This window comes from Cylas formicarius, unplaced genomic scaffold (genome assembly GCF_029955315.1).
Source record: "Cylas formicarius isolate icCylForm1 unplaced genomic scaffold, icCylForm1.1 PGA_scaffold_6__28_contigs__length_40554024, whole genome shotgun sequence".
In the NCBI taxonomy this organism is placed as follows: Eukaryota; Metazoa; Arthropoda; class Insecta; order Coleoptera; family Brentidae; genus Cylas; species Cylas formicarius.
The window spans coordinates 28,238,150-28,261,470 of NW_026844347.1; the positions used below are offsets into that span (position 1 = coordinate 28,238,150).

The 23,321-nt window shown below is 36.2% G+C and overlaps 1 protein-coding gene and 2 pseudogenes across 1 annotated transcript; all 3 read right to left on the reverse strand.

Annotated features, from left to right (window-relative positions):
* Nucleotides 1-1,449: 1,449 nt before the first annotated feature.
* Nucleotides 1,450-13,718, reverse strand: LOC132703183 (acyl-CoA Delta(11) desaturase-like; annotated as a pseudogene).
* Nucleotides 13,719-16,419: 2,701 nt separating this feature from the next.
* On the reverse strand, nt 16,420-19,564 carry LOC132703655 (acyl-CoA Delta-9 desaturase-like). Its single transcript, XM_060673037.1, has 5 exons — nt 19,356-19,564; nt 19,168-19,298; nt 17,822-18,027; nt 17,295-17,480; nt 16,420-16,754 (listed from the first exon to the last, which is right to left on the reverse strand). Exons 1-5 carry the CDS (start codon nt 19,393-19,395, stop codon nt 16,478-16,480), a joined length of 840 nt encoding a protein of 279 aa, XP_060529020.1. The 5' UTR covers nt 19,396-19,564; the 3' UTR covers nt 16,420-16,477.
* Nucleotides 19,565-20,977: 1,413 nt separating this feature from the next.
* On the reverse strand, nt 20,978-22,724 carry LOC132703184 (acyl-CoA Delta-9 desaturase-like; annotated as a pseudogene).
* Nucleotides 22,725-23,321: the final 597 nt, after the last annotated feature.

Below are 23,321 nucleotides of genomic sequence, written 5' to 3' on the forward strand. Positions count from 1 at the left end.
GCCAACTTGTCCACATACTGCTTCTTTATGTAGGAATTTTCATTTTCATGCAAAAAATTTTGAATGACTTCTTTAGTCGATGATGAATTCGATATTTTTTCCGCTTGTGTAACTGGCGTTGTCCATCACGATAACACTGTTCCGTGGAATATTGAGAGGGAATTTTTCAGAAAACCTTTTTCAAAGATGTCTGCTGTCATGTTTTCGTGGTAGTCAACTTTTGACATGTTTTACAAAAAGCAACAAAGCGTTATCTACCCAACCATCTTCAGAGTCCTCACGTAATATGATAATTCATTTGCCCCGCGAAACTAGCACAACCAGCAAACATTTTCTGCTGTTACCATCAGTTCATCCTTTCTTGGCGATATCCTGGCTATCAAACCAGGTCTCATCTAAATATATGATGGGCACGTTTTTAGTATAATTTTCTTGGATTTATCTCAAATATCTTGACCTCTACTCCGAAATTCTTCTTGGTTCCATCAAACTTGTCTGTTATTATGGTTTTGTAATAAAAACGAATTCTTCATACGAACGCACGCAAAGTCTCTTGGCAACAGTCAACACTACGCAACTCTTCATGTAATGATTTAATTGTTAAAACAATATTCTTCTGATGCTCATCATATATCAACCCTATCACTATTCCGGCATGGTGCATATCAAGTAGACTTTTTGGGACACCACGGTCTTTCCGCGTTTTTCTTTCTTGGACACTATTCACAACTATGTCATGTTCAAACGAGTGGTCTCGGATGTTAATTTGGCAGCAACCGACAAATGTGTCCGACTTTATGATCCATTTCAATTTGACGAATGTTCATCATCAACGATTATTACACCATCGACCACAATCTCAAATTCTTCGTCGCTGTACATCGCAAGTGACTAACAAAATTGAATAATGTTAGTATTTGGTGAGAAATAAAATGGCACCTTAATAAAAATGACACACTGAGTTATCAAAAACAATTGAATAACAGTAAGGTGGTAATTATTAACTACAAACTCAAGACACTTTATAACAGGCGAGTCTTAAACAAATTGCGAAGTCAAAACCATAAAAGGTTGTAAGAACGGTATATTGTTTGGCGAACTTTACCTGTAATATCTAGCCCCCAAAATGGGAACGAAAGATCTGTATATATTAATGCTACCAGATATTGTGGCAAGATAAAGGCACTACTGAACGTTAATAAGAACAGTTGCTTTTTCGCAATATAAATCTTTGATTAGTTAAGTAAGTAATCGATAGTGTTTACCGAGATTATTTTTAATTTGTTCCCGGAATAAATAAGAAAACATGATTTTAATTTAATATACTAAAACATGTTGCAGTTCTAAATTTGAAATAATTTGGTCAAAGAAATTAAGATTGAAACGATCAAACAAATATTTATTTTTAAAAATTAATATAGCTTTTCAACGATGATTCCATATATTGATTTAGCTCTCGCGAGTACCATCACCGCATCGTTTAATGGTCTTCTGAAGCACCTCAGGCGAAACAGTTTTCAAATCGTATGCCCAGCCCAGTTTATTGAAGAGTTTAATTCCAATAGTCGTAATATGAAACATATGCAAAAATTCTGATGATCTGTAATCCCAAGGGAAAGCGTGATGAAAGTTGTGGTAACCCTCGCCATTTGTCAGAACTGACACAAATAAATTCTGCGTTGGTTTTAGGCTTCTAAAATAAATGAAATATAATTTAGGTAACATAGAACAGAACTTGAAAACCAATTGTATAGAACCTCTATACACCTTCGTGTGTGGACTGTATCTTGCTCTCGTACCGTCAAACGCACTTTCCCTTGTGGTGGTCAGTTCGGTACTGGCGCGCTGGGCGGCATCCCTTCGGCTGCACAAACGGTCTGGCACGCACTTGGACCGTGATTGATGCATGATAGTCACGTGACTCTGGCGTGTTCACACATAGCGGGGTTTCACATATAGCAACGAAAACTAATAGGTTCTTAACATGCCTCCCGCCTTGAAAGAATGTAAGTTGTTTCAAAATGAGAAAGTTCAAACTAAACACTTATCACAATGGTCAAATGAAACTTAAACATGATGACAAAGTGACAGGTAGAAAAATGAAAAATAATTTAAAGGTCAGTAATTGGAAGCGAACACAACTTTAGGACAGCGCGTTTTATCACTCCCAATGTGGTCTTGACTGAAACGACGCGCACAACATTGTCACTACCTGGATGAAGTTCAACTATACGCCCTAGCCGCCATTTGAACGGGGGTAAATTGTCATCGCGAACTAAAACCATTGTACCAACTACAAGATTATGCTGATTCTTTTTCCATTTAACTCTTTCTTGTAATTGACCAATATATTCCTTCGTCCATCTTTTCCAAAAGTGTTGTTTTAGGACTTCCAATTGTTCAAAGTGAGAAAGACGATTCAAAGGAATATCCTGTACATTTGGATAGGAAATTGATTGAAGTGAACGATGAGCTGGAGTTAACACCCCTAGGTCGTTTGGGTCAGAAGAGAGTGGCGTTAGAGGTCGAGAATTCATTACGGTCTCTATCTGCGTAAGAACTGTGTAAAAACTTTCAAATGTTAAAAGGACATTAGATAGTATTCTTTTGATGTGATGCTTCGCTGATTTCACTCCTGCCTCCCAGAGACCTCCGTGGTGAGGCGAGTAGGCTGCTATAAAATGCCACTGTATATTTAAGTCCAATCCGCACTGATTTTTTACAGAATCTGAGTTGTTTCTTAAAAAATCGCCCAATTCTTTCAACTGATTACTAGCCCCCTTAAAGTTGGTACCATTGTCAGTATATACGTTGGTTGGTCTACCCCTGCGAGCTATGAACCGTTGAAATGTCTCTAGAAAGGGTTGTGTTGACAATTCAGTGACAAGTTCGAGATGAACTGCCTTGCTAGTCAAACAAATAAAAAGTGCGAGATAGCATTTTTGTATTTTACATCCGCGTCCCTTGCGATCTTTTATTTGGAAAGGGCCGGCGTAATCAATGCCTGTGTCTGAAAAAGGTGGCCTTGGTGAAATTCGCGCCTCTGGAAGATTACCCATTATTGGAGTCGGAATAGTGGGATTAAATCGAAAGCACACAATGCATTCTCTTACAATGCGCTTCCCTGATATGGGAGAGAAGTAATTGTGGGCCGCAATGCAGGAGGACTTTGTGTTCGTACCTAAATAACAAGTAGGTAAAATGATGTTTTGAACATAAAAGTGCTGGGTGCCTTTTATGAAATGGGTATAATGAATGTTTAAGTCTACCTCCTACACGAATTAGACCATCGTCAAGAAAAGGGGTCAAACTAAGAAGTCTGCTTTTTGAGGAAACCTGATTTGACTTTGAAAGTTCATGTATTTCCCTTAAAAAGCTTCCGCGTTGAGAAAACTTGGGTAAAACTTCCCTTGCATGACGGAGTTCGAAGATTGTTAAAGGTTTGTGATGTCCCTTGAAAGAATTTATTTTGCATAATTTTAAGATTGATGAAACGTCCTGACACAAACGTACTGCCTCTTCAAAACTGTCAGCTCCAGATAGCAGATCATCGACGTAGAAATCCTTACTGATGACTCGAGATGCATGAGGATTCAATGATTCGTATTCGATAGCTAACTGTTTTAAGCAGCGTGTGGCTAGAAAAGGAGCACTTGCCGTACCATAAGTCACAGTATTAAGAGAGAAAGTTTGAAGTTCATCCATGGGATCTGCTCTCCATAGAATAAGCTGCAAAGGATACTCCTCTTGGACTAATATTTGTCGGTACATTTTACAGATGTCTGCAGAAATGACATACTGGTGTTGCCGAAATCTTAGCATGATGGAAACCAGATCATCTTGTACCACAGGCCCAACCATCTGGATAGAATTGTAGAATACACCTGATGAAGAGGGAGCTGAGCTGTTAAAGACTACTCTAAGTTTCCTAGTAGAGCTATCCTCCTTTAGAACGCCATGGTGTGGTGAATAGTATGTAGGTTTGGAATTGGATGAATCAAAAATTGACATGTGACCTAGATCGTTGTATTCGGTCATAAAATCTGTGTACATCGCCTTTAATTTGGGATTTTTCGAAAGTTTGCGTTCCAGCTGCAAGAATTGGTTTGTTGCCTGTAACTTGGAATCCCTTAAAACTTCTGATGATTTCTTAAGTGGAATGGCTACAGTGAATCTACCATTTGAACCACGCTTAAAATTATCAGAGAAGTGTTTTTCGGCTTGAAATTCCTCATCCGACAGGATCGGCTCAGTTGACAACTCTTCGATTTCCCAAAACTTGGCTAACTGTTTTTGAACATCTAAAGTGGAGAGATGACAGAAAGAATGAACGGACCAGAAATGAACCATCCTAATCTACTGTTATGTAGAATAGGCTTGTGTGACCCGAGAGATATCTTTTCATTAACAAGTAAATCCCAAAATGTATCTGCGCCAATTAGAAGATCCACTTGACCTGGTTCATGAAATTTAGGATCGGCTAACTGACAGTGGGATGGTATTTCTAACTGGATGGGATCGAAATAGCAATTCGGTAATTCACCCGTAATTTGTGGGATAACTAAACAAGTTAGTTGTCTTGAAAACTTGGAATAACAGGATTTGAATTTGACAATGCATGAGTGTTTTATGCTGGAATTGCTTTGACCAATGCCTAAAATTGAGGAATTGAATTTGTGTTTTTCGACACCTAATTTGTTAACAAATTCTGAAGTAATAAAGTTGGACATTGAAGCACTGTCAAGAAGTGCTCTGCATAAATGTTTTTCACCATCAGAATCAAATACTTCAACTACCGCGGTGGCAAGCAAAACTTGGCTTTCGGGGTAGGAATTGTGTAATGTTACCTTACCTAGAATAGGAGTTTTCGATGATTCGGGTTTTGAATCAGAAGAAGTAATCGATTCCTTTTCCGATTCAGCTTGATGCAATAGCGAGTTGTGTTTTTGATTACACTGCCTGCAGTGACCTGAACGACACTTTTCAACAGGATGCCCACTGTGTAAGCAATTGGGGCACAATTTTAAAGATTGAACTGTTTTATACCGTTGGTCAATGGACAGTGCTAGAAACTTCGGACATTGAAAAATGGAATGCTGTTCCTTGCAATGATAACATGCAAATGTCTTCTTTTCATGAGAGGAATAAAATGCTTTCTTTGGTTTTCCTTTGTGCATTGAAACTTTGTCAAGAAAATCAGCGCGATTTGAAAGAAATGATTTTAATTCTGATAAGGTGGGTAGTTCCTCATTGAACTCTAGCTGTTCCCATTCTCTTATCGTATCGACATCTAATTTGCTCGTTATCAAAAATATGATCAAAGGATCCCAAAATTGAGTTTTTATTCCTAAATTTTCAAGTGAACGCATGTTTTTTGACATGATATCGACTAAATTTCTAAAAGAATTTGACGAATCAGATTTAATATCATGAATGTTGAAAAGAGCCTTGATGTGATTGTGAACCAACAAAGGCTTGTTCTCGAAACGCTGACATAAAATGTCCCACGCTACATCATAATTTTCGGAGGAAATATCAATGGATTGGATACACTGAACTGCTGGCCCTTCTAGTGAAGCTTTCAGGTAATGGAATTTTTCGATAGAATCAAGATATTCACTTTTGTGTACAAGTGAGACGAAAGTATCTCGAAATTCTTGCCATCGCTCATATTGACCCGAAAACTTTGGCAGTTCAATGGTAGGAAATTTCGCATGTGGTTTCCGGTGAAAATTTGAATTTTAAGGAACATTGGCAATGATGGATGTGCTCGAATGAGTTTCATCTTCCGTTGAATTTCTGTTGAAATCATTGTGCGATGAAATGAACTGTTTTGCGTCCGAAATTAATGTAAAATACGAAAACTCAAACTTTTCCAACTCAGATTCCGTGAAATCATTCGAATTTAAGCCCTCAAGTTCAAACTGAATTTCAGAAAATTCCGAAAGTAAATTCGATTCAATTTCTTTCAAGCGTAATTCAATTTCGAGTAGTGTCGCTCGATTAGGATTTTCAGTTTTCGCGGCATGAAAATAATTTGAAAAACGCGTTAACCTGCTTTTTATGCTAGCCCGTTTTCTTACCAAAATTTGAATTCGAGCATTTACTTCACCATCTTCGGTATCTGGGAAGTCGCTTTGCATATTTGGGTTTTTTGATTTTCTTTTTGCTGGCATTTTTTGAAATTTTTAAAATCAAATCAACAATGAATTATTTTCAGAGTTTTGCGCGAACTCGATATCACTGAGATGCACTGAAATCTCGATCCTAATGCAACGTAAATGACTCTTTGAATTAAATTTACACCAAAATTGCAATTGCAGTTTTTCCAAATGTAAATTGGCAAATTTCTTTACGATTGGAACTTCTTTTTACAAAAAAATTCAACGATCTTTGGATGAAATGTACAATTTTGTTTGGAAAACGTTGATGAACAATGAATCAATGGACGCGAATAACTATACGCAGTCGATCGTAAGTTTGTCTTAGAAAACGGAAAACTTTGGCACTTTTTCCGATTGTCCGAAACGCGAACGCACAACGCGATGAAACAGTTCCGACGGCGACAGTTTTCTGCATGCAACGAGGTTACCTTGATTTTGCTGTCCGACGGCGAGTTTGTTTTTATCGTTGCGACAACAATCTCTCACCCGACTGAATACAACTTCAAATGCTTGTCCAGGATACGCTGCTGGATATGAAGACTCTTGAAAAAACCAATTGACTAACCGAATCCGTTCAATGAACCGTGAATCCGAATGAATAGCCAAGAAATTCTTGTTTCTGTCCAAAAATCCGGCTCGAAGGACCAAAAAATGTATAGAACCTCTATACACCTTCGTGTGTGGACTGTATCTTGCTCTCGTACCGTCAAACGCACTTTCCCTTGTGGTGGTCAGTTCGGTACTGGCGCGCTGGGCGGCATCCCTTCGGCTGCACAAACGGTCTGGCACGCACTTGGACCGTGATTGATGCATGATAGTCACGTGACTCTGGCGTGTTCACACATAGCGGGGTTTCACATATAGCAACGAAAACTAATAGGTTCTTAACATGCCTCCCGCCTTGAAAGAATGTAAGTTGTTTCAAAATGAGAAAGTTCAAACTAAACACTTATCACAATGGTCAAATGAAACTTAAACATGATGACAAAGTGACAGGTAGAAAAATGAAAAATAATTTAAAGGTCAGTAATTGGAAGCGAACACAACTTTAGGACAGCGCGTTTTATCACTCCCAATGTGGTCTTGACTGAAACGACGCGCACAACATTGTCACTACCTGGATGAAGTTCAACTATACGCCCTAGCCGCCATTTGAACGGGGGTAAATTGTCATCGCGAACTAAAACCATTGTACCAACTACAAGATTATGCTGATTCTTTTTCCATTTAACTCTTTCTTGTAATTGACCAATATATTCCTTCGTCCATCTTTTCCAAAAGTGTTGTTTTAGGACTTCCAATTGTTCAAAGTGAGAAAGACGATTCAAAGGAATATCCTGTACATTTGGATAGGAAATTGATTGAAGTGAACGATGAGCTGGAGTTAACACCCCTAGGTCGTTTGGGTCAGAAGAGAGTGGCGTTAGAGGTCGAGAATTCATTACGGTCTCTATCTGCGTAAGAACTGTGTAAAAACTTTCAAATGTTAAAAGGACATTAGATAGTATTCTTTTGATGTGATGCTTCGCTGATTTCACTCCTGCCTCCCAGAGACCTCCGTGGTGAGGCGAGTAGGCTGCTATAAAATGCCACTGTATATTTAAGTCCAATCCGCACTGATTTTTTACAGAATCTGAGTTGTTTCTTAAAAAATCGCCCAATTCTTTCAACTGATTACTAGCCCCCTTAAAGTTGGTACCATTGTCAGTATATACGTTGGTTGGTCTACCCCTGCGAGCTATGAACCGTTGAAATGTCTCTAGAAAGGGTTGTGTTGACAATTCAGTGACAAGTTCGAGATGAACTGCCTTGCTAGTCAAACAAATAAAAAGTGCGAGATAGCATTTTTGTATTTTACATCCGCGTCCCTTGCGATCTTTTATTTGGAAAGGGCCGGCGTAATCAATGCCTGTGTCTGAAAAAGGTGGCCTTGGTGAAATTCGCGCCTCTGGAAGATTACCCATTATTGGAGTCGGAATAGTGGGATTAAATCGAAAGCACACAATGCATTCTCTTACAATGCGCTTCCCTGATATGGGAGAGAAGTAATTGTGGGCCGCAATGCAGAAGGACTTTGTGTTCGTACCTAAATAACAAGTAGGTAAAATGATGTTTTGAACATAAAAGTGCTGGGTGCCTTTTATGAAATGGGTATAATGAATGTTTAAGTCTACCTCCTACACGAATTAGACCATCGTCAAGAAAAGGGGTCAAACTAAGAAGTCTGCTTTTTGAGGAAACCTGATTTGACTTTGAAAGTTCATGTATTTCCCTTAAAAAGCTTCCGCGTTGAGAAAACTTGGGTAAAACTTCCCTTGCATGACGGAGTTCGAAGATTGTTAAAGGTTTGTGATGTCCCTTGAAAGAATTTATTTTGCATAATTTTAAGATTGATGAAACGTCCTGACACAAACGTACTGCCTCTTCAAAACTGTCAGCTCCAGATAGCAGATCATCGACGTAGAAATCCTTACTGATGACTCGAGATGCATGAGGATTCAATGATTCGTATTCGATAGCTAACTGTTTTAAGCAGCGTGTGGCTAGAAAAGGAGCACTTGCCGTACCATAAGTCACAGTATTAAGAGAGAAAGTTTGAAGTTCATCCATGGGATCTGCTCTCCATAGAATAAGCTGCAAAGGATACTCCTCTTGGACTAATATTTGTCGGTACATTTTACAGATGTCTGCAGAAATGACATACTGGTGTTGCCGAAATCTTAGCATGATGGAAACCAGATCATCTTGTACCACAGGCCCAACCATCTGGATAGAATTGTAGAATACACCTGATGAAGAGGGAGCTGAGCTGTTAAAGACTACTCTAAGTTTCCTAGTAGAGCTATCCTCCTTTAGAACGCCATGGTGTGGTGAATAGTATGTAGGTTTGGAATTGGATGAATCAAAAATTGACATGTGACCTAGATCGTTGTATTCGGTCATAAAATCTGTGTACATCGCCTTTAATTTGGGATTTTTCGAAAGTTTGCGTTCCAGCTGCAAGAATTGGTTTGTTGCCTGTAACTTGGAATCCCTTAAAACTTCTGATGATTTCTTAAGTGGAATGGCTACAGTGAATCTACCATTTGAACCACGCTTAAAATTATCAGAGAAGTGTTTTTCGGCTTGAAATTCCTCATCCGACAGGATCGGCTCAGTTGACAACTCTTCGATTTCCCAAAACTTGGCTAACTGTTTTTGAACATCTAAAGTGGAGAGATGACAGAAAGAATGAACGGACCAGAAATGAACCATCCTAATCTACTGTTATGTAGAATAGGCTTGTGTGACCCGAGAGATATCTTTTCATTAACAAGTAAATCCCAAAATGTATCTGCGCCAATTAGAAGATCCACTTGACCTGGTTCATGAAATTTAGGATCGGCTAACTGACAGTGGGATGGTATTTCTAACTGGATGGGATCGAAATAGCAATTCGGTAATTCACCCGTAATTTGTGGGATAACTAAACAAGTTAGTTGTCTTGAAAACTTGGAATAACAGGATTTGAATTTGACAATGCATGAGTGTTTTATGCTGGAATTGCTTTGACCAATGCCTAAAATTGAGGAATTGAATTTGTGTTTTTCGACACCTAATTTGTTAACAAATTCTGAAGTAATAAAGTTGGACATTGAAGCACTGTCAAGAAGTGCTCTGCATAAATGTTTTTCACCATCAGAATCAAATACTTCAACTACCGCGGTGGCAAGCAAAACTTGGCTTTCGGGGTAGGAATTGTGTAATGTTACCTTACCTAGAATAGGAGTTTTCGATGATTCGGGTTTTGAATCAGAAGAAGTAATCGATTCCTTTTCCGATTCAGCTTGATGCAATAGCGAGTTGTGTTTTTGATTACACTGCCTGCAGTGACCTGAACGACACTTTTCAACAGGATGCCCACTGTGTAAGCAATTGGGGCACAATTTTAAAGATTGAACTGTTTTATACCGTTGGTCAATGGACAGTGCTAGAAACTTCGGACATTGAAAAATGGAATGCTGTTCCTTGCAATGATAACATGCAAATGTCTTCTTTTCATGAGAGGAATAAAATGCTTTCTTTGGTTTTCCTTTGTGCATTGAAACTTTGTCAAGAAAATCAGCGCGATTTGAAAGAAATGATTTTAATTCTGATAAGGTGGGTAGTTCCTCATTGAACTCTAGCTGTTCCCATTCTCTTATCGTATCGACATCTAATTTGCTCGTTATCAAAAATATGATCAAAGGATCCCAAAATTGAGTTTTTATTCCTAAATTTTCAAGTGAACGCATGTTTTTTGACATGATATCGACTAAATTTCTAAAAGAATTTGACGAATCAGATTTAATATCATGAATGTTGAAAAGAGCCTTGATGTGATTGTGAACCAACAAAGGCTTGTTCTCGAAACGCTGACATAAAATGTCCCACGCTACATCATAATTTTCGGAGGAAATATCAATGGATTGGATACACTGAACTGCTGGCCCTTCTAGTGAAGCTTTCAGGTAATGGAATTTTTCGATAGAATCAAGATATTCACTTTTGTGTACAAGTGAGACGAAAGTATCTCGAAATTCTTGCCATCGCTCATATTGACCCGAAAACTTTGGCAGTTCAATGGTAGGAAATTTCGCATGTGGTTTCCGGTGAAAATTTGAATTTTAAGGAACATTGGCAATGATGGATGTGCTCGAATGAGTTTCATCTTCCGTTGAATTTCTGTTGAAATCATTGTGCGATGAAATGAACTGTTTTGCGTCCGAAATTAATGTAAAATACGAAAACTCAAACTTTTCCAACTCAGATTCCGTGAAATCATTCGAATTTAAGCCCTCAAGTTCAAACTGAATTTCAGAAAATTCCGAAAGTAAATTCGATTCAATTTCTTTCAAGCGTAATTCAATTTCGAGTAGTGTCGCTCGATTAGGATTTTCAGTTTTCGCGGCATGAAAATAATTTGAAAAACGCGTTAACCTGCTTTTTATGCTAGCCCGTTTTCTTACCAAAATTTGAATTCGAGCATTTACTTCACCATCTTCGGTATCTGGGAAGTCGCTTTGCATATTTGGGTTTTTTGATTTTCTTTTTGCTGGCATTTTTTGAAATTTTTAAAATCAAATCAACAATGAATTATTTTCAGAGTTTTGCGCGAACTCGATATCACTGAGATGCACTGAAATCTCGATCCTAATGCAACGTAAATGACTCTTTGAATTAAATTTACACCAAAATTGCAATTGCAGTTTTTCCAAATGTAAATTGGCAAATTTCTTTACGATTGGAACTTCTTTTTACAAAAAAATTCAACGATCTTTGGATGAAATGTACAATTTTGTTTGGAAAACGTTGATGAACAATGAATCAATGGACGCGAATAACTATACGCAGTCGATCGTAAGTTTGTCTTAGAAAACGGAAAACTTTGGCACTTTTTCCGATTGTCCGAAACGCGAACGCACAACGCGATGAAACAGTTCCGACGGCGACAGTTTTCTGCATGCAACGAGGTTACCTTGATTTTGCTGTCCGACGGCGAGTTTGTTTTTATCGTTGCGACAACAATCTCTCACCCGACTGAATACAACTTCAAATGCTTGTCCAGGATACGCTGCTGGATATGAAGACTCTTGAAAAAACCAATTGACTAACCGAATCCGTTCAATGAACCGTGAATCCGAATGAATAGCCAAGAAATTCTTGTTTCTGTCCAAAAATCCGGCTCGAAGGACCAAAAAATGTATAGAACCTCTATACACCTTCGTGTGTGGACTGTATCTTGCTCTCGTACCGTCAAACGCACTTTCCCTTGTGGTGGTCAGTTCGGTACTGGCGCGCTGGGCGGCATCCCTTCGGCTGCACAAACGGTCTGGCACGCACTTGGACCGTGATTGATGCATGATAGTCACGTGACTCTGGCGTGTTCACACATAGCGGGGTTTCACATATAGCAACGAAAACTAATAGGTTCTTAACACCAATATATAAATAAAAACTAAATTACACTTACTTGTCGTATGACTTATGTCCATAGTAATGTGCTAAACTATTTACAGTCCAAATCGCGTTTAACAACGTAACGTATTTAACGAACCAATTTGCCAAAATGGACAGCATCCATGGTTCACCCCAAAGCAATGGTGGAATCATTGCCGGAAATATAAAACAGAAGAATAGCTGAAACCATCTATAGTACCTAAAGCATAGAAGCTACATTTAAAGTGTTATTTTATTATTGCCATTTTTCCAGATTGACATTTGTTTGCAGTCCTTATTTGTTCTAAGAACCCGTTAAGAGATTTTGCACCACATTTTAAGAAAAAAAAAAAGATCGCAGGTACATACCTACATATACTCTATACTCTTAATTTTGACCATACATAACCAAAAAAAAACGAAAGTGGCTTTTGTGGCTTCTTTTGAATTTTAAATGGAAAGTGTGTGATTGCTTTTTAGCCTTCCGCTTACTTTGTGTGGAATCTAATCAATGGATCATCTGTTACGTCGCTTATGTCGATTTGACGTCCTTTTTCGATCACGTCTGTGTGTTTCTTCAAGCAAAGCCAACCGACATATTTATGGTGAATCCTATGGTCGCGCACCCAATCTACTGCCGAATACTTAAAAAGGTAAATTTAAAAATCAATCCAATTAGTCTTCCTTTTTGCAAATAATTTTTATACACGAGAGAGATAAGTAATTAAATAAAATTTATTGTAATTATTATTAAAAGTATTAAAAACGTGTTGAATTAGCCTGTTTCCAAAAATTACGTTATTTCTGACAGAAAATATTAAATGTTTGAAAAACCAATGACTTGAAAAAGTCAATAAAATTAGGTTGTGGAATTGTGGAAGTTTTTTGTGTCAGTTGACCAGTCAATTGAAATAATTTTAAAAATTCAATGAAATGTATGTTAATTTATTTATGCTTTATTAATATTCTGCGTTACGTCGCCGTCGCGTCGTTCTGAGAACTAAATGGAGCCGATATTTTTATTGCAAGGTGTCATTTAATTGATCACTCAATTGACCAGCCCCAACAATATTATCCGTAAATATTTGAACCGAGTGAGAGAAAATTTTTTTTCCGCGTTAAATTTTCCTTAATAATTTAATAAAGGTAACAAAAAATAATTGTTATTGTGTGTTATTGACCAAGAAAAAAAAACTAAGTCTAGAGGGTGATTTAAAAAAATATGGTTATTAATAGTTCTCTGGTGTCGCATTTAAAATTTCTCTGATAATTTAATAAAAAAATATAACTTAATTTATCGATTTTGTGACGTTTATTTTGACGAATTGCTTACCATTCCACTCATCGAATATCAAACCAACAGTATGACTTTTAATGTTGTGTTAGCTTTGAATTCTCTATGACTCCAAAGGCGGTGCGCTCCAGCAGTCAGTCCAATTCCAGAAATGATGAAGATAAAATATGCTGCAATACGTCTTGCTCCATTATCGATATCAAATTTTGAACCTTTACCAAACTTTTCTTACCATAAACCATAAAACATTTGTATTTTTGTTTATTCCCGCCATCTTCCGCACACATTTTTGTCGTCGTCATTGCTGATACTGTTTAATTTGAAGCCAGAGCTGTCAAAAAGTCACATTCGCGCTCGTAGGAGTATTTGTTATTGTTTAAACCACGGTCAACAGCCGTTTTTTTTTTTAAATCGGAGCTTATTGAACAAAAATTATTAATTTATATTTATGCAAGCCAGTGGCGTCGCGTACTTTTTATTTGATTTTTTAAGTATTATTACCATTATCAATGCCATTGTTATTATTAAGAACAATAACAAGCAACGGACATTTTTTCCAAACTTTAAAATATCATTTAATTTATACACAAGTAAAAATGGTAATGGTATTCTAAGACTAAGTTTCTCCATAGTTTCTCCATATACAAAATGCTCAGTTTACGGCACGGCAGGGTGTCTAATAATAACTGATAGAAAACAACTAATGGATACAAATAGAGCCTAATCGTTACAGCTGGAAAAGAAGTTCAATGTCCAGAATTTAATACCCTCGAATGAGAGAATTCGTCGACAAAGAAAAGAAAATTTTTCTGCTCCCTTCTGTAAAATACCTAATTATGCACCGATTTAGAGTGTGGAAAGTGAGATTTTACCAAGTCAGGTTCGTTTCCTATGGATCCGAGCAACTTCAGAAATTTCCGAGATATCGCACTGGTTTGGCAGCATTCGTATTTTTTCGGCTTGAATTTTGAAGTTTGTCAATTCTGATGACCATGTCAGTGAATCTATTTGTGTTGTTTTACAGAAATGTACCCAAAACTGAACAATCGTAGAAAAAGTTTAGTATGCAACACATTTGATAAACTTTTTAAGCCACTCGTTTATTTATCAAACGCTCGCTCCGCTCGTTCCAAATAAATTCTTGAGTCAAATGCCGTTTACCACACTTATTGCATAATAGACTATTTTGACTTTGTAATTTAATTCTGTGATGCATGTTAAGCGCTCCTGAAATTTTAAAGTTATTTCAAATATGGTGACAACCGCATAAATTAACCTTAAACATGAGTTTTGAATTTTTGGACACGTTTCGTATCTATTGAATTATGACAGAGACCAAGGACCAAAGAGCAATGACACAATTCTAAGGACTTTTTGGTTTCTCGTAAAAATCAATGTCTGTTGGAATAAGTTAGGTCCACCATAGGCTCCCTTTAGTATAGAAGTAACATGTTCTCGAAATCTAGGTTTAGAGTCTAAGTACATGTCCAGGCTTTTACACGAATCGGAAACTTATAATGTAAACGCCTGTCCAGAACGCTGGGTTATCTGTAGTTATAAACTCAACAGAAATTTGTATATGTATATATAGGTCTAATATTAAAAAGTATTGTTTAAAAGCACTTCAGTAAATTTAATGATGTTGATTTTGTTAAATTATTCCCGTTCTAGTAAAAATGAAATGGTGAAATTTCGAATAAAATCGACTAAAGGCATCATTAAAAAATGGCCAATAGCGATTTTAAAAGAATTCTGAAAATTATCCCACCCATTTTATATGCATTAAACTTTCGACTTATACCAATGTAAATGAAGTTGTCATTTCTGAGTTAGTGTTAGTAAGGCAGGTGTAATATATCTCCGTGAAAAATAAGTGACCAATCCGGCTCTGTACATGTTCAAATTCTCAATTGGTTATTGACCCATTGTGATAATTTACTTGCAAATTTCCGTGTTTGTTTTTTTTTTCATCTTTGACTAATTTGCACAGACATATACTGTTTTCAAGAAAGTGCATTCGCTTATATTTTTGTATATTTGTATATTTTGTAAATTCGATTGCAACAATGTTCCCAATTGGTCGGGTTTAAGGTACGTTTTTGCAACCCATCACCAATGAATTATTGTATTTGTAACTCAAAAGTACAGATTCATAAAGAGAATAAAGTGGTCGCCATCCTTTTAAACATTATTTATTAATATTTATTAATTATTATATTAATTTTTGCTTTAAAGATGTATGTTTGCATATGAACGAAAATTGTATTGTTAAATTGGTTACTCTTAAATCAGAATAATTGAAAGTTATAACAGTAGTTTAAAGGTTTTGTTTCTTGTTTATTTCTTTATCTTCGCTGTCTCCGAGCGTCGGAGATGGGCCATCCAACTGGAAAATGTAATTTTGGTAATGGTAATCATACCATGAATTCTGTCTCCTACCCACAGATCTTTCACCATGAACTTTTCTCTCTATAATGAGCATCAGTATTTCATACCGTTCACCTCGTACTAAATGATCTACATATTGCGTTTTTCCTTTTTCTACCCACTCTTTTATTTCGGAACAAGGTTGGATCAATTGTCCAACTTTCGCATCCATATTAAGAGTATTCTCTGGTAAAACCCATTTACGAATAGAAAAAAAGTTGGGACTAAAATCAAGTACTGAAAACATCGTAATAAAATACTGAAAAAACGCTTTAACATTCTTTTGACATGTGGACTGTTAATAAAATATTGAAGGGTTAGAAATTTGATGTGATGCGTATGAAATAAAACACAACAGTGAATGTTATAATGCACATTTTTCAGCAGATACGGAGTTCAATTGCGAATAACATGAATTTGTTTTGAAACAGTCTGGATTGGATGACAAATCGTTTCCAAAAATCAAAGATTACCGTTTCCTTTTTGGTCACAGCATCTGCCTCGATAGTCACTTCTTGCGGTTCTCTTTTATGCACTTTAAAGAATTCGCGCAAATAATATCCGATTAAAGTGGGAAAACAAATATACATATATTTTAAGAAAAATATTTTACAGTAAATTACATAATCAACTATTAAAAACCGTTAGACGGTAGCTCCTTATATTGATTTAGTTCGTGAGTGCCGTCGCCGTATCGTTCAACAGTCTTCTGAAGTACCTCAGGCGAAACGGTTTTCAAGTCGTATGCCCAACCGAGTTTATTAAATAGATTAATGCCTATTGTCGTGATATGGAATATATACAAAAACTCCGATGCTCTATAATCCCAAGGAAAAGCGTGATGAAAGTTATGGTGGCCCTCTCCCTTTGTCAGAAACGCCACTAGTAAGTTCTGAGTGGGTCGTAGGTTTCTGAAAAGAAAGAAATGAAATGATATGAAAATTTCAGAAATTCTATAACTTTTCGTCATACCGACAAAGCACTATTTGCTTACGATATTTGTCAAAATAAATAAAGCGGCAAAATTGAGTTTTCATCGCAAAATTGAAAAGAAATAGAACCATACAATTTTATTAAAGTATTACTATTTTGTAAAAACATTTTTTCATTTTTTTAGAATGAGCAAAGGAGGATTTGATTAGACCGTCCCTATCATTTTTCGTAAATAAATGTGAAGAACAACTTAAAATTTATTTCGTCCTTTGAAAACGGCAAATTTTATTAAAAGAATCTAGAGACAAAAAGGTTTCTATATAAACGTGGCTATCAAAACTTATCTTTTTTCCATATTTTTGCGTAATTGGTTAGGAAGAATGATAGAGGTAGTCTAATTCAATGGCCTCTATTCATTGACTTGATTGCCCCACATCGTTTATAATAAATTAACCTCTATTTTGAACAAGAAATCACTCTCCTTAGGTATTTGCGTTTGTTTTTAAATATATACTAACCTATCGTACGGTTTGTTTCCATAGTAATGCGCTAAACTGTTCACAGTCCAAACTGCATTTAACAGCGCGACGTATTTAACAAACGAATTGGCCAAAATGGACACCATCCATGGTTCACCCCAAAGCAATGGTGGGATAATTGCGGGAAACACAAAGCAGAAGAACAGATGGAACCATTGGTAGTACCTAAAACATAAGAAATGCAAATAATAATACTAAATACTAAAATATTCGAGTAAATTTGTTTAGTCCTAGTAGGTATTATAATCGAGTATTCTTCGAGTCGTCAGGTTTTCCAATTTTTAAGTTCGATATGGTCACCAATTTTATCACCAAATAAAGAGATAACCGTAACTGCTGTGGTATTTGAAAAACAAAAAGTCCAAAATGACCATCATTATTTTATGGCCCAAACGCAGATCAAAAATATTAAATTATATGCACTAATCCGAGAAACACATATCCATAATAAATTAATTGATATCTGGTTTTAGTCGAATTCAAGAGTAGCTTTCGCTTTCGCTTACTTTGTGTGGAATCTAATCAATGGATCATCTGTTACGTCGCTCATGTTCATTTGACGTCCTTTCTCGATTACATCGGGGTGCTTTTTCATGCAAAGCCAACCAACATGGGCAAACAGCAATCCTCTGTTGATGTTGTGCGGGTCGGCGTTGGTGTCTGAATATTTGTGGTGAACCCTGTGGTCACGCACCCAATCTACCACCGAATACTAAAAATTGAAAATTCCAAAATTCAAAAAAATTGTGTGATGTAATATAAATTAATTCTAAAAGTATCGAAATTATTTTTAAAATATTAATTAATAAAAAAATTAATTTTAATATTAAAGTGAAATCTGGAAATTCAGAAACCGAGACAGCAAACATAAACTAAATTGAGAGCCTAAGTAAGCCTAAATGCCAATAGACAACTAGATGCGAAATAATATATTATACAACAAGTGCGGTAAACGGAATTTGAGTCACGAGTTTTTAATAAACGAGTGAGTTAAAAAGTTTACCGAACGTGTTGCATATTATAATGTTTCTACGACCGTTAGTTTTTGGGTATATTTTCGCAAAACAATACGAATACATTCACTGACGTGACCGTCAGAATTGACAAACGTCAAAATTCAAAGCGTGGGAAACATCTCCGAAAACATCCGATTGCTCCCAAATCCATGCGGTAAAATCCCGGAAATATCCGATTCATGGGAAACGAAACTGATGTGGTAATTAGGTATTTTACAGACGGGAGTAGAAAATATTATATTATGCAACAAGTGCGGTAAATGGCATTTGACTCACGAGTTTATTTGACACGAGCGGAGCGGCTCGGATCCGTGGGAAACGAAACTGACGTGGTAAAGTGACGCTTCCCGCACGCTAGATCGGTGTGTGATTAGGTATTTTACAAACAGTAGTAGAAAATAGTATATTATGCAACAAGTGCGGTAAACGGCATTTGACTTATGAGTTCATTTGACACTAGCGGAGCGAGTGTTAAATAAACAAGTGAGTTAAAAAGTTTACCGAACGTTAATTAAAAGTATGTATTTCATTAATTCTAATTACTTATTTTTTTGTTAATTTCAGATTAAATTGTGCAATTTAGATTAGCCATTTAATGTAAAATATAATGTAAGTAGACATCATCCTTGATTCGCCCTGCATAATAGTGTAATATGCACTTCTAATAACTCAAATATACATAAAGTTGTAAAATTAATACGGTGGTACTTATTTTTAATTTACGTTAAACGTTATAGATCTGGAAATTTGCAAATTTGTGTCAGTGTTTGATTGAAAAAGTCTTATTCCTACGTTTTTGGGAAATCCGATTTATAGTGTTTCGACAATTTCCTTACCATTCCACTCATAGAATAAAAAAGCAACAGTATAACTTTCAACTTTGTGTTAGCTTTGTATGTGCGATGAGTCCAAAGGCGATGCGCTCCAGCAGTTACTCCGAATCCACCCAATATATAAATGAAATATGCTGGAATAAGTGTTTATTGTTGATATTAGATTTTGTGGTTTACAAGACGTATCTTACCATAAACCATAGTCCACGGATGCTTTTTATAATCATGCATAAAAATATAACAAACCGCAACTGCATGAAAAAACACCAATCCAATGATATTTTTCCAAACGAGAGGGGTTTCGAATTCGCCCAGGAAACATTTATATTTTCCTCTATTCCCACCATCTTCCGCGTACTTCTTGGCGATCGTATTTGCTGACTGCAGTGCACAATTTGAGGAATCGGCTACCATAACTGCCGAAAATCTGCATTAGCATTCGTATATATTTTGTATTTGCTATTCTTTTCGATTGCGGTCGACAAAGGTCGAACTTAATAAATACGAAATATTAATTTTTATTAATGCAATGCAGAGATATCGTCGATTTTAACTTTAAGCTGGGTATAGTGTTTCTTTTTTTTTTTTTTTCAAAAAAACTTCCACAAGCTACTACTGTAATATTATTTACAAAATCAAATTTGCTGACGTTTCGCTGATCTTACTTGTTACCCAGCCAGTACAAAATTGTTATTATTATTGTTTACGCTCGTATTAAACAATTTTGGGAAGTCTGGCCTAGTCCGCAATAATTCTCCAGGAGGAGCAACAAAATTCTGGTCGAAAAACAAGAAACAAGAAATGCTGGTCAGAGTGAGACGCGTGTGAATGGACAACCAAGTTAAAGTGACAAATAATATAATCAACAAATGTTTTATTGAACACAATAGACGACTTCTAAATGCACCAAGTTCGGTGCGCACACGATAACGTCAAGCAAAATGTAAAGATCCGGTGAACCAGCTGTTCATAAAAATGTTCCTCGTGTCTTTATCACGCGACTATGAAATACGTGACCAACGTATTCCCTACCAAGTCCAACATTGTTATTTTTGAAACCATAATACTACGAAGATGCAAGTATAATGGGTGGCTCACTACTAGTACTAACCATGATAAGTTTACTCGCAGCATATCTCCTGATTCGCTTCCTCGTCAGCTAGTGGACTTTGTTTTTGTTAGTTTTGAAATGTGAAAAGCAGAAGCTCAAACTCCACTTCATTATTTGAAAAACAATTATTAGTTTAACTTAATTTCAATATGAACCAAATTTGTAAATATATTTTCATAATATATTTTTTGATTCAAACGGAGCATGTGACGTCCAATGCTCTTTTGCAGGGCAAGTATATGGCATATATACAGGATTAGTCAAAAGTCGCTCAGCGGCCGTATACATCAGAAATAACTAGACTTAAGTTTATAATAGTATACGTAGATTTCTAATTAGACTAGATTCAATGGTGACATAGGTGAGGTTGTCACATTTATGGTAAGCTACCAAAATTTCTTATTTTAACTAGAATAGGTACGTTTTTATTACATTTTTTTGTTTCATTTCTCATGTAACAAAAAATGATTGATAAATGGCATTTGAATATATTGTCACATTTAGGATAACTGATATCCACCTTTTAATTGAATGGACAACTTATTAATGTCACATTTGGTAAAATCAATTTAACTAAAAACAGAAACAAGGATAATTAGACATTACCACTAACAGGGATTAAAACATTTTAATAAAACACTGAAAAAAATTTGATCATGTAATGAAAAGTGCTTTTCAAAATTTTTTTTCATTTAACAACTATTAAAGACTTTTCAACGTTGATTCCGTATATTGATTCAGTTGGTGAGTGCCATCGCCGCACCGTTCGATAGTCTTCTGAATTATCTCGGGCGAAACAGTTTTCAAGTCGTATGGCCAACCCAGCTTGTTAAATAAATTTATGAAAATAGTCGTCCAATCGAACATATGAAAAAATTCTGATGATCTATAATCCCAAGGGAAAACGTGATGAAAGTTGTGATAACCCTCACCCTTAGTCGCGAGTGTCACCAGTAAATTCTGCGTAGGTTTTATATTTCTGAAATAAATAAAATGAATTTACAGTTTCAGTTTCAATAAAATAGAACTAGAGAGTTTCTCGTAATAACAATTGCATATTTTTTCTACTATAAATATATAAATAAAACGAATTTATACTCACTTGTCGTATGGCTTGTTTAAATAGTAATGTGCTAAACTATTTACAGTCCAAGTTGCGTTTAACACAGCGACGTATTTAACAAACGAATTTGTCAAAATGGACATCATCCATGGATCACCCCAAAGTAAAGGAGGGATCATTGCTGGAAATACAAAGCAAAACAATAGCTTAAACCACCTGTAATACTTTAAAACAGAATATTACTCAGTATGTTTCTCCCAGTTCGGTAACCAAAATAACAACAACGTCATCAATATGTTATAAAGAAAACGTCGGGGTGTTTCTTCATGCAGAGCCAACCAACGTGGGAAAAAAGAGGCCTCTATTGATGTTGTGTGGGTCGGCGTTGGTGTCCGTACCCGTACCGTATTTTCATTGGTTCACAGTCTTCAAATGATGAAAACTTACCAACCTACTTACTTCATTTCTAATTGAATTTTCTCTGTTTGTTGAAACCTTATATTCGTATGCTAATAATCTCTACCATCAAGAAAAATCAGGATACGCGATATGCACATGCGCAAATCATTTCGACCTCTGCTGTACACAATTAGACTTTGCGACGTTCAACAATCATCATGATGAATGACAGTTGTTTAGAGGTGGTATTTTTTCCGTAGCATTTAATTAAATTTTCAGAAAACGAAAACGAATGAAGTCTTTCGAGATCTCTGATTAGAAAGAAAATGGCGCAAAGCGAAGATTAGTTTGTGAAATTTGATAAACCATCACAAGACTGGCGGAATGTATTTCTGTCAATTCAGTCCGGGTACCCGCTCGAGGGCAACGAGATGGCTAACTGATGCGGCGGTAACGGCCTATCTTAGACCGGAACCTTCCGTTGGAATAATGCCTAGTTTGATAAACAGCGAGTTAAATAAATGGCGACTAGGGACGTCCGTAGGAATCCTAGCAGAACTAGAATTCACCTCAACCAGTTGTGCTGCACTAGGGGACAGTCCATTAAGTGTACTTGAATATTAATTCAATGACCTGAAGAATTATTCAAACTCCCCTATGAAAGAGATTCTGTACTTTCTCGAGGGTACAGGGCTGTTCTAGAGAGTGCAGCGTACTGGCCGCTAGGACAGGGACACAGAAAAGGATTAAAAATGTCATTGTCTAATAACTATACGGTCGCCTTATCAATCCACTCGTCGAATATGAAACCAATAGAATGATTTTCAACTTTGTATTGACTTAAAATGCTCTGTGAGTCCAAAGGCGGTGGGCCCAGCGGTTACCCCGAATCCAGAAATTATGTACGTAAAATAGGCTGCAATGAGCATATACACCCATTACAAATAGCGGATTTTAGATTTTAAGCAGTATCTTACCGTATACCATGGTCCAAGGATACTTTTTATAATCGTGTATAAAAATATAGAACACTGCCACTATATGAAAAAAACCCAGAAAAATAATGTTTTTCCACAAGAGAGGAGTCTCGAATTCGCCGACAAAACATTTATATTTTCTAGTATTTCCGCAATCTTCCGCACACTTCTTGGCGAACATGATTGCTGATCGCTGTGTACAATTTGAAGTGTCAACCATCATTCGTATTTGGTATTCTTTTTAACTGCGACTGACAAGGGTCAAATTTAAAAAACACAAAATATTAATTTCTATTTATGCAATTGCAGTTGCTTTTAGCATTGTTGTTACTGCCATTGTTATCAATAATATAGCAATATCCATTTAATCCAGCTAGCACATCTTTCTTGTTTCCCAGGGAGCACAAAATATGCCAAATAATATTTTCACGTATTGATTCGCGGATATATATATATATATATATATATATATATATATATATATATATATATATATATATATATATATATATATATATATATATATGATGACACTATATTCCGGGATCATCCGTTCGCTCGTTGAACTCCGACTGGAATCCTGCATCCGACTGGAATCCTGCAAATC